The sequence below is a fragment of the Bufo bufo genome, chromosome 7, assembly GCF_905171765.1.
Source record: "Bufo bufo chromosome 7, aBufBuf1.1, whole genome shotgun sequence".
NCBI lineage: Eukaryota > Metazoa > Chordata > Amphibia > Anura > Bufonidae > Bufo > Bufo bufo.
The window spans coordinates 233575042-233587504 of NC_053395.1; the positions used below are offsets into that span (position 1 = coordinate 233575042).

At 54.6% G+C, this 12463-nt stretch overlaps 1 protein-coding gene across 2 annotated transcripts in view; it reads right to left on the reverse strand.

Moving 5' to 3' along the window:
• Positions 1 to 264: 264 nt before the first annotated feature.
• LOC121007719 (protein mono-ADP-ribosyltransferase PARP14-like) overlaps positions 265 to 12463 on the reverse strand; it is a 72556-nt gene continuing 60357 nt past the window's right edge. For both annotated transcript variants that reach the window (XM_040439860.1, XM_040439861.1), the window contains exons 13-17: positions 12077 to 12283; positions 10181 to 10798; positions 7909 to 8051; positions 6842 to 7016; positions 265 to 1312 (exon numbers count right to left, since the gene is read on the reverse strand). In XM_040439860.1, coding sequence (XP_040295794.1) covers positions 1029 to 1312; positions 6842 to 7016; positions 7909 to 8051; positions 10181 to 10798; positions 12077 to 12283 — 1427 coding nt within the window. In that variant the 3' untranslated portion in view covers positions 265 to 1028. The remainder of the gene's footprint in view (positions 1313 to 6841; positions 7017 to 7908; positions 8052 to 10180; positions 10799 to 12076; positions 12284 to 12463) is intronic.

A 12463-nucleotide genomic window follows, 5' to 3' on the forward strand; every position in this document is an offset into this window, starting at 1 on the left:
CCAAAGTTCGGGTCCTCTGACTTTAATGCGGTTTGTTGTTCGGGGGTCAAGTTTGGAACCCGAATCATACTTTGAAACAAAGTTTGGCCGAACCGCTCGAACCCGGACTTCCAGCGGTCCGCTCATCCCTAGTTATTAGCTTATAACTTGCAGCTCCTGAGACCCCCAGTGGCGCCATCTGCAGCATTACTAGGGCACATCATGGGAGGTGTATTTTTAGGGGCCCTGCTAGGAGATGCTCTTCACCGAATGACCACACACAGATGGGATGCTGTTCAGAGTTTATTGAGGTATTGCACATATCGTGACAGTGTGTCAGCGCAGAACCGGCCCGGGCTTCTCTGTAAGGCACAAGGCGGCTTTGTCCAGTGTCAATGTAGGACCGGGGACAGTAACATCCTGAGAGGACTGGCATAGATGGTAAGCTCTGGGGACAGTTCTCCCTCCTGTGGGATCAGGGTCTGGCCATTTATATACCGCACCCTCTATGCCATCAGTTGCCCCGCTGTATAGACAATCCTGTCCCGCACTTCTCACAACAAGATCAGCAGCAGTTGCAAAAAACATGGGACCGTCTAGAAGCTGGTGTAGACAGATTTTGGATTCTGTTTATCTCCATACCCAGAATCCTCACAAGAGGGCATCTGGTGTGAACAGTGCGCCATGGCAAATACCACCACAACAGTGCCAGCTACGGAGCCCCCGGCGCAGCTGGCGAGAGCCTCCAGAAGATGGAGTGGTCTGTAAACGGCTCCTGCTGGGACAGTGGGGCTGTTCTACAATGGCAGCCTGTGAAGCCATATTAAGATCAGTCAACAGCAGCTTCTCAGCAGTTCCATGCCGCCGCAGGACAGGAGTAAATGTGGAGCTCACAGCGGGAAGCAGCGTCTAGTTCTTAAATGAAATGTGGTGAAGATCACGGCCAAAGCAACAAGAGACCTTTTGACTCGTGAGACCCCATAGAAATCGATGTGGCAGCGAGGATGGGGCCTCTCCATGATGCCAACCACTTGTATAATGGCCGCCAGTTACTGGAAGGTGATGTGATACTCGGGGTACGCCTGGATGTCATTGAATATGATGAACATGGAAGGGCTAGCCGGGTTGTCGGTGACGCTGTCGTACAGGTCGGTGGGGTTGGCTGGGTTCTTGGCCGGAGGAGCCTTCATATCCTTCTGTCCTGCACAGAAGACCCCAGTAAGGACTCGGGCCAGGTACAAATGCTTGTGACCGTTGGCATCAGGTGGAGAGAAATGGCGGGCAGAGTAAATCGCGTTTACAGCAAAGTACGTTCCATTCCCGTACATCGCGGCTGAGAGGAGGAAAAGCAAGAATTAGGAGGATGCTGCAAAACACGTCACAGACGTGACCGCAGGGGGTGTCCAGAAGCGGGCCAGACCTAGCTGGACACTGGGCTGGTGATCATAGCAGCTAAGCAGAGGGTCAGACCGGGGAGAGGGGGCTTCATAAGAAAGACAGACCTGGTCCCTAAGCCTGTGTGGCCCCTGGCCCCGTTACCTAATCATTCCCCTACTAATAATGCAGTGTGGAGATTCACATTGCCCATGAGAAAGAAGTGTTTGGCTTAAAGGGAGTGCATACCCCAGAGGCTGCCCAAGGGGCGTGCATACCCTAGAGGCTGCCCAAGGGGTGTGCATACCCTAGAGGCTCCCCCAAAGGGAGTACATACCCTAGAGGCTGCCCAAGGGGTGTGCATACCCTAGAGGCTCCCCCAAAGGGAGTACATACCCTAGAGGCTGCCCAAGGAGAGTGCATACCCTAGAGGCTGCCCAAGGGGTGTGCCTACCCTAGAGGATGCCCAAGGGGCGTGCATACCTTAGAGTCTGCCCAAAGGGTGTGCATACCCTAGAGCAGTGATGGTGAACCTTTTACAGACCGAGTGCCCAAACTGCAACTCAAAGCCCACTTATTTATCGCAAAGTGCCAACACGGTAATTTACCCTGAACACTACAGTCCAATATAGTATATCTTCCATGTACTTTATCATTTGGCTATAATAGCCTGCCTGCATACAGTGTGCTGCCTGTGCTGTTCATAGTGCGCCCTGCGCTGGTGAATGGCAGGAACAGTCTAAGGCAGATTGGTACTCCATAGACTTTTTCCAGGGTGTGGGTGCCCACAGAGAGGGCTCTGAGTGCCGCCTCTGGCACCCGTGCCATAGGTTCGCCACCACTGCCCTATAGGATGCCCAAGGGGCGTGCATACCTTAGAGGCTGCCCAAGGAGAGTGCATACCCTAGAGGCTGCCCAAGGGGTGTGCCTACCCTAGAGGCTGCCCAAGGAGAGTGCATACCCTAGAGGCTGCCCAAGGGGTTGCTATGGGATCCACGGAGAGGGGCTAACCTCCATTTATCTGTGTGGCCCCTGCTCACCTGACCTGAAAGGCATAAGGAAGGGGAAAACAAGTGCCTGGCCCCCGATGCCCCAGATGAGTGAGTACAGCCCTGACATTTTTGGAAATATTTTATTATCTCTTTTCATGGGACAACACTGAAGATCTGATCCTGTGATATGGTGTACAGTAGTCAGTGGACGGCTTGTATAACTGTGTAAATTTGGTGTGCCCTCAAAATAACTCAACACGCCGCCATCAATGTCTAAACCGCTTGCAACAAAAGTGAGGACACCCCTAAGTGACAATGGCCAAATTGTGCCCAGAGTGTCCGTATTCTTTGTGGCCCCATTATTTCCCAGCACGGCCTTAACTCTCTTGGACATGGAGGTCACTAGATCTTCACAGGTTCCACTGGGATCCTCTTCCTCCTCCATGACGACATCAAGGAGCTGGTGGATGTTACAGACACCTTCTGTTTGAGGAGGCCCCACAGATGCTCCATAGGGTCTATGTCTGGAGACATGCTTGGTCAGTCCAGCACCTTTACCCTCAGGTTCTTTAGAAAGGCAGTGGTTTTCTTGGAGGTGTTTGGCATCATTATGTTAGAATACTGTCCTGCGGCCCAGTTTCTGATGGTAGGAGATCATGCTCTGCTTCAGTATCTTACAGTAGATGTTGGCATTCATGGTTCCCTCAATGAATTGTAGCCCCCACAGCCAGCAGCACTCATACAGCCCCAAACTCTGACACCCCCACCACCATGCTGGACTGTAGACAGGACACACTGGTCTTTGTGCTCCTCACCTGGTTGCTGCCTCACACGCCTGACACCATCTGAAGTTTATCAGACCACAGGACATGGTTCCAATAATCCATGTCCTAAGTCTGCTTGTCTTCAGCAAACTGCGGCTTTCTTGTGCATCATCTTTAGAAGAGGTTTCCTTCTGGGACGACAGCCATGCAGACCAATGTGATGCAGTGTGCGGCGTATGGTCTGAGCACTGACAGGCGGACCCCCCACCCCTGTAACCTCTGCAGCAATGCTGGCAGCACTCATACAACCTCTGGATATGACGCTGAGCACTGACAGGCTGACCCCCCACCCCTGTAACCTCTGCAGCAATGCTGGCAGCACTCATACAACCTCTGGATATGACGCTGAGCACTGACAGGCTGACCCCCACCCCTGTAACCTCTGCAGCAATGCTGGCAGCACTCATACAACCTCTGGATAGGACGCTGAGCACTGACAGGCTGACCCCCCACCCCTGTAACCTCTGCAGCAATGCTGGCAGCACTCATACAACCTCTGGATATGACGCTGAGCACTGACAGGCTGACCCCCCACCCCTGTAACCTCTGCAGCAATGCTGGCAGCACTCGTACAACCTCTGGATATGACGCTGAGCACTGACAGGCTGACCCCCCACCCCTGTAACCTCTGCAGCAATGCTGGCAGCACTCATACAACCTCTGGATATGACACTGACAGGCTGACCCCCCACCCCTGTAACCTCTGCAGCAATGCTGGCAGCACTCATACAACCTCTGGATATGACGCTGAGCACTGACAGGCTGACCCCCCACCACTGTAACCTCTGCAGCAATGCTGGCAGCACTCATACAACCTCTGGATATGACGCTGAGCACTGACAGGCTGACCCCCCCACCCCTGTAACCTCTGCAGCAATGCTGGCAGCACTCATACAACCTCTGGATATGATGCTGAGCACTGACAGGCTGACCCCCCCCCCCCCCCTTCCACCCCTGTAACCTCTGCAGCAATGCTGGCAGCACTCATACAACCTCTGGATATGACGCTGAGCACTGGCAGGCTGACCCCCCACCACTGTAACCTCTGCAGCAATGCTGGCAGCACTCATACAACCTCTGGATAGGACGCTGAGCACTGACAGGCTGACCCCCCACCCCTGTAACCTCTGCAGCAATGCTGGCAGCACTCATACAACCTCTGGATATGACGCTGAGCACTGACAGGCTGACCCCCACCCCTGTAACCTCTGCAGCAATGCTGGCAGCACTCATACAACCTCTGGATAGGACGCTGAGCACTGACAGGCTGACCCCCCACCCCTGTAACCTCTGCAGCAATGCTGGCAGCACTCATACAACCTCTGGATATGACGCTGAGCACTGACAGGCTGACCCCCCACCCCTGTAACCTCTGCAGCAATGCTGGCAGCACTCGTACAACCTCTGGATATGACGCTGAGCACTGACAGGCTGACCCCCCACCCCTGTAACCTCTGCAGCAATGCTGGCAGCACTCATACAACCTCTGGATATGACACTGACAGGCTGACCCCCCACCCCTGTAACCTCTGCAGCAATGCTGGCAGCACTCATACAACCTCTGGATATGACGCTGAACACTGACAGGCTGACCCCCCACCAGTGTAACCTCTACAGCAATGCTGGCAGCACTCATACAACCTCTGGATATGACGCTGAGCACTGACAGGCTGACCCCCCACCCCTGTAACCTCTGCAGCAATGCTGGCAGCACTCATACAACCTCTGGATATGATGCTGAGCACTGACAGGCTGACGCCCCCACCCCTGTAACCTCTGCAGCAATGCTGGCAGCACTCATACAACCTCTGGATATAATGCTGAGCACTCACAGGCTGACCCCCACCCCTGTAACCTCTGCAGCAATGCTGGCAGCACTCGTACAACCTCTGGATATGACGCTGAGCACTGACAGGCTGACCCCCCACCACTGTAACCTCTGCAGCAATGCTGGCCGCACTCATACAACCTCTAGATATGACGCTGAGCACTGCCAGGCTGACCCCCCACCCCTGTAACCTCTGCAGCAATGCTGGCAGCACTCATACAACCTCTGGATATGACGCAGAGCACTGACAGGCTGACCCCCCACCCCTGTAACCTCTGCAGCAATGCTGGCAGCACTCATACAACCTCTGGATATGACGCTGAGCACTGACAGGCTGACCCCCCACCCCTGTAACCTCTGCAGCAATGCTGGCAGCACTCATACAACCTCTGGATAGGACGCTGAGCACTGACAGGCTGACCTCCCACCCCTGTAATCTCTGCAGCAATGCTGGCAGCACTCATACAGCCTCTGGATATGACGCTGAGCACTGACAGGCTGACCCCCCCACCCCTGTAACCTCTGCAGCAATGCTGGCAGCACTCATACAACCTCTGGATATGACGCTGAGCACTGACAGGCTGACCCCCCCACCCCTTTAACCTCTGCAGCAATGCTGGCAGCACTCATACAACCTCTGGATATGACGCTGAGCACTGACAGGCTGACCCCCCACCCCTGTAACCTCTGCAGCAATGCTGGCAGCACTCATACAACCTCTGGATATGACGCTGAGCACTGACAGGCTGACCCCCCACCCCTGTAACCTCTGCAGCAATGCTGGCAGCACTCATACAACCTCTGGATATGACGCTGAGCACTGACAGGCGGACCCCCCACCCCTGTAACCTCTGCAGCAATGCTGGCAGCACTCATACAACCTCTGGATATGACGCTGAGCACTGACAGGCTGACCCCCCACCCCTGTAACCTCTGCAGCAATGCTGGCAGCACTCATACAGCCTCTGGATATGACGCTGAGCACTGACAGGCTGACCCCCCACCCCTGTAACCTCTGCAGCAATGCTGGCAGCACTCATACAACCTCTGGATATGACGCTGAGCACTGACAGGCGGACCCCCCACCCCTGTAACCTCTGCAGCAATGCTGGCAGCACTCATACAACCTCTGGATATGACGCTGAGCACTGACAGGCTGACCCCCCACCCCTGTAACCTCTGCAGCAATGCTGGCAGCACTCATACAACCTCTGGATATGACGCTGAGCACTGACAGGCTGACCCCCACCCCTGTAACCTCTGCAGCAATGCTGGCAGCACTCATACAACCTCTGGATATGACGCTGAGCTCATGCACTCCGCTTCTCTGGTTGACCATGGTGAGGTCTGTTCTGATGAAACCTGTCTTGTTAAACTGCTGTACGGTCTTGGCCACCGCGCTGCAGCTCAGTGTCAGTGTGTCGGCCATCTTCTTATAGCCTGGGCCATCTTCATGTAGAGCAACAATTCTTTTTTTCAGATCCTCAGATTTCTTGGAGCTGAACTTCCAGTGACCAGTATGAGAGCGTGTGAGAGCGATAACACCAATTATAACCCACCTGCTCCCCATTTACACCTGACACCTCATAACACTAACGAGTCACATGACACCGGGGGGGGGGGGGGGACACCCAATTTACACTGTGATACAAGCCGTACACTGACTACGTTACATTGTATCAAAGGGTCTGATCTTCTGTGTTGACCCATGAGAATAAATGATAAAATATTTTAACAAAAATGTCAGGGGTGTACTTACTTTTGTGAGATACTGTATCTAGCACCTCTGGTAATGGGAGGGAGGGGGGGCTCCGTCGGTGTATTCGGGGGCGTTTGCTCCTCACCGTTTCTTCCTGCATAGCTCCGGTTGAATCCATTGTGATTGATATGTTGTATGGAGTTGATGTCGGTCCCGTGGAAGAGTCGCTTCTCATTGGTCGTAGTCCTGTTCTTGGTGTTTATGCTCCGTAGCCTTATCTGGTAATTCTGCCACAAATCCTTGTTCTGCACCCTCTGGATCTGAGGACGGAAAAAGAAGTAGTGAGACAACAGAAGAGACCGCAGCCGGGGTGACGGGAGCAGCAGCCGGGGCGCCAGGGGGTGACGGGAGCAGCCGGGGTGCCAGGAGCAGCACCCGGGGCGCCAGGGGGTGACGGGAGCAGCAGCCGGGGCGCCAGGAGCAGCACCCGGGGCGCCAGGGGGTGACGGGAGCAGCAGCCGGGGCGCCAGGAGCAGCAGCCGGGGCGCCAGGAGGTGACGGGAGCATCAGCCGGGGCACCAGGAGGTGACGGGAGCATCAGCCGGGGCACCAGGGGGTGACGGGAGCAGCAGCCGGGGCGCCAGGGGGTGACGGGAGCAGCAGCCGGGGCGCCAGGGGGTGACGGGAGCAGCCGGGGTGCCAGGAGCAGCACCCGGGGCGCCAGGGGGTGACGGGAGCAGCAGCCGGGGCGCCAGGAGCAGCACCCGGGGCGCCAGGGGGTGACGGGAGCAGCAGCCGGGGCGCCAGGAGCAGCACCCGGGGCGCCAGGGGGTGACGGGAGCAGCAGCCGGGGCGCCAGGGGGTGACGGGAGCAGCAGCCGGGGCGCCAGGGGGTGACGGGAGCAGCAGCCGGGGCGCCAGGGGGTGACGGGAGCAGCAGCCGGGGCGCCAGGGGGTGACGGGAGCAGCAGCCGGGGCGCCAGGGGGTGACGGGAGCAGCAGCCATGACGTGAAGGGGTGACAGGACAGCAGCAGAGACATGGTGGGGGGGGGGGGGGGGGTAATGATGAAAGCAGCAACATCAAGGGTTCAATAACTGCGTTATAGATGTGTTACTGGATCAGGCAAAGGCATCACAGACAGAGGGGGGGGGGGGTCATTACGAGAGGTCAAGGGGTCAGCGGTGGTCCGCAGCATCGAGCACCTCCTCACCTTCAGTATTATGTTTGAACATGTTTGTCTAAACAGCTGCATAATCTGAATATATTCGGGTGAGGAGGCGGCGAGGTCGACCTCCATCAGCTGGACATTATTCATGGGACACCAGCTGTCCGGTAACTTCACAGAGTGGTCTCCTGTAAGACAACATGTCTGATCACCGTGCATGTGATAACACCGCCACGCATGAACAGATCCCGCAAGGGAGTCCAGGGCGGCCATTAAGAACGTCAAATCTGCATGTTTCTAACAGTCTTTGCTTTTCCAATTCCTCACCATTTCCAGGATCTCTGCTTGATGTCACTGAATCAGTATATGATCAGTGAGTGTGGACCCAGTGCGCCAACCAGGGGCGGACTGGGAACTTAAACTGTCCCTGGAAAATAAAACTACAAGTGGCCCTATGACAGAAGGGGGTCAACACAAGCAGGCGAGGGCAGCACAAGCAGGCGGGGGCAGCACAAGCAGGCGGGGGCAGCACAAGCAGGCGGGGGCAGCACAAGCAGGCAGGGGCAGCACAAGTAGACGGGGGCAGCACAAGCAGGCGGGGGCAGCACAAGCAGGCGGGGGCAGCACAAGCAGGCGGGGGCAGCTCAAGCAGGCGGGGGCAGCTCAAGCAGGCGGGGGCAGCACAAGCAGGCGGGGGCAGCACAAGCAGGCGGGGGCAGCACAAGCAGGCGAGGGCAGCACAAGCAGGCGGGGGCAGCACAAGCAGGCGGGGGCAGCACAAGCAGGCGGGGGCAGCAATACCATAGCACACAATACGGTCCCAGCAGAACCATATAACACAGTGCCACACAGTATATTGCCCCAAAAGCTGTCCCTCTGTGGTGGCCATCAATAGCTGCTGTTTTCTGCCCTCCTCCTCTAGTCATCCTGGATTGATTTATGAAGGCGAGGTGCGGACACAGCAGTTGAATTCAGAGGACATGTGCGGTCGCTGACCTCATTCTCACAGTGTTAATTACCACTAAGTTCTCATTATGTACCCAACCGGTGGCAGAGAGAAGGGCTTGGGCAGCCCCCTGGGCATCGGCCCACCAGGAAATTTCCCTGTATGTTCTAGGGCCAATCCGCCCCTGGCGCCAACTAACCAGTTTAGAGTAGGGCTAACCATAGGGCCTTATTTCAGCGCTTTACAAGGATCTGGACTTCGCTGCAGGTTAGCAACTAGACCACCTCCTCCTGGGATTGTCCCGCTGTAGTTGGCAGCTGACCCACTGGGCTGAGGGACTCTGCATATAGAAAACGCAGGAAAACCGCAAGTAAATTCTAAACAGGCACCGAGGATGGAAGGCTGGGTTAGAGATCTAGGCAGCGCATCCTTAAAGAGTAACTAAACCTTTGCCTAAAATTTTGATAAGACGTCCCTAATGTCCTAATAAAGCTTTTTCTAATATACTTTACTAATGGATTGTGTATTTTTAAAGCCACCATTCCCTGTGCGCTTAAAACTGACATTTCCGTACACCACTGACAGCTCATCGGTGTACGGAGTACGGGCTGTACACACTTTATGAATGGGGCCGCACATTGCTGCTCCTGCCCGGGCCCCCCGCGGGGTACCAACTCCTGGCATAGAACATGGGTGCCCTGTAACAGTGTGCTATGCCCGGATTAGCTAAGCTAAGCGCTGACATGCAGGACTCTTAGCATCCGGCGGGCCCAGGCAGGAGCCGCTCCGCTGATCCTGGCATAATGTAGACACAGGAAAGACGTGCTGGACTGGAGCACAGACACTGGAGACAGACTGGGTTCATTTCAACTCCACATGAACTGAACGTGCAGGAGCAGACAGGAACACAGGCAGGAGATCGCAATAGCACCAGACTATCGAACCTAAAGCTCAGGCACCCTCTCACTGTAAATACCCTGGGACCTTCAGCCCTTGGCTGAGGAAGGATTTGAGAGCATGCAGTGGGCCCTTTAAGATGCATCCTAAAAGAGCATCAGGCAGGAGCATGGAGGCAGCAATATGGTGTGGATGCCGGCGACCAGGCAGTGTCCACGCCTGCAGGGGAGAGCAGGAGGACAACGGGCACGGACTGCAGACTTAACAGTTTATAAAGTAATGATCAAAACTGAGAATTTGTTACAATGTATCAGTGTATACAATCCTCTGGGAGCTATACACATAAGCAGCACAAATTTCCTGTACTGATACATTGTAACAAGACCATCATTTGGATGACTAGGAGAAAGTTCAGGAGAGGTTTCACCCTGCATATCATGTCAGAGAGGTTGTCACAGCCCCGCCCCTTGTTACCATGTTTGATCACTCGTTCAATCGCTATTTGGCTTCCATGTTTGTCCGTGGCCTTCAGGTTTTTCAGGTCTACAGTGATTTTCTGGTTTCGGCTTTGGACAGTGACTTGGGTTTTGTTTGCGCTCTTCGCCTCCTCCAGCTCCAGGTTCGCCATGGCATTGAAGGCGATCATTTTGGCGCCGTGCTGGTATCTCCACTCCACCAGGTTCCCAGTGAGCTCGGCCGCCCGCTCTCTGATTTTCCTCTCCTTTACGGAGCTCACTATCTTCTGGATCTCGTTGGCCACCTCCAGAACGTCCTGCCTGATGCCGGAGATCCGGATGGAAGGGTCGGGCGGTCTGTAGACCACGGAGACCTGGAACTTCCTCTGGAGGGTCAGTATTTTGTCACGGTCGCACTCCTTCAGCTCGGGTATGCAGTCGTCCGTCAGCGTGGTCTCCTTGTACTCTATTTGCTGCTGCAGCCATCGCTTGGTCTCCTCCACTTTCTTCTTATCATCCGAGCAGAGGCTGAAGACCACCGGCTCCGTGTTCTCCAAGAGCTGGAAGCCCGCCATCTTCTGCTCCGGCTTCTTCTGTATCTTTGGCATCAGGAAGGTCGGAACCGGAGGTAAAAGGGCTGAAGACAAGAGAGGAGAAGTCACCGTCTGAGCCACAAGGAACCGGCCGCAAGTGCCCTCCAGCCTTACAGGCTGGGTCCACTCTCTTATTGTAATATATATATATATATAACTCTGCTTGCTGACAGTGAATGGGAACATGCTTGTTTACAATAGAAGGCTGAAAACCTGCACACACCGAGTCCTGGGCTGAGGGTCTGTTACAGTATCCAGTCTGGACAATCCTCTGCGAGATAAGCAGCCTTTACTCCAGACTAATACATTGCAACAAACTCTCAGCACAGCAGAGATACTTGTGCAGCTGACATTCAGTTAACAGAAGACTATCTTCACTGATTTATTATAACAGACCCTTAGCTTCGGGAAGTATGTGGTCAGGGCAAGTTTTCCACCTCTGGATGCAATTAATGTTCTTATTCACTGACATCAAGCAGAAAAATGAAGCTATAAAACACAACGTCTACTAGAAAGTGGCAAACTTCAAGGATGATTAAGCCTCACACGCAGTAGACTGGACGCCGGCGCTTTAAGTCACAGCTGAGGCTCAGCATTGACCTCGTGTCTCCAGACTGTTCCCTATGACAACTCTGCAGGAGCTGCACCCAGTGCTCGGCCTGGAGTCATATCCTGTAGAAGGCACTGTGATATGTGCAAATGGCAGTGTGACCATGAAGTGCCCCCCTTATAGAATATGCCTCTGTACATCACCAATATAATCCCCCTTCCCAATGAACCAACACCACATACAAGTGCGGATTAGAATACCGGAGGCTCGGCTGCTCCCCAGGGCTGAGAAACAATTGCCTCAAACCATAGCATAAAATGTGCAGGACCCCCAGAAGGACCTGCACATGGTCACATGACCTCAGCAGGTCCTCAAGCTGGGGGTAGGCAAAGAGGTTGAGTAGGAAAGTGAGAGTTGCATACAGTAAGTGTGATTGGTTTGGGTTCTGAATTAGTTTAATGGGGTCTGGGTCTACATTAGTTTCGGAGTGCCTAGTCTAGGGACTGTATTGGGGGGTCGGTTCTGTGGTCTTTGTACAGGGAGCATGGTCTAGGACCTGTAACGGTTTAGGAGGTCTTTATTTATTCTGGAGGTCTGCATTTATAATGGAGGCCGGGGATGGCTGCACAGATGAGGGCCTATGGTCTACTTAATCTGCCACAGACCACCAACCTAGTTCCCTCTTTGCAGCACCTTGCTTTACTGCATCACCTGACCTATGCAGCCCCTGAATACTGGGGTCGCCTGGTTTCCACATCCCCCACGCTCTTACCAGTTAATTTATTCAGAAATGATTTGGGCCCAGACAGCGCCGTCCCCTCCTTCTTCTTCATGCTCGCATAGAAGTTGTTCAGCATATGCTGCTGGAACAAAACCACCTTCACGATCCGAATGGACTTCACTGACCCGGAGTTGAAGAAATCTATCACGCCGTCTAGCATGGCATCAGCCACATCACCAGCCGCTAGTCCACCAGCCCCTGGAGAGACAGAAGCAAAACCTCTGCTGTAACCCGAGTCTGTGGCCCCAGGCCCATACCAGAGTCCTATGGAGGCAGAGTACCCCCATAGAGTCTATGGCTCCATACAACCTGGAGGTTCTTGTAACTTTAGAGCTGTAATACCGCCATGTGCATGACACTCCGTTATATGAGGCTTAT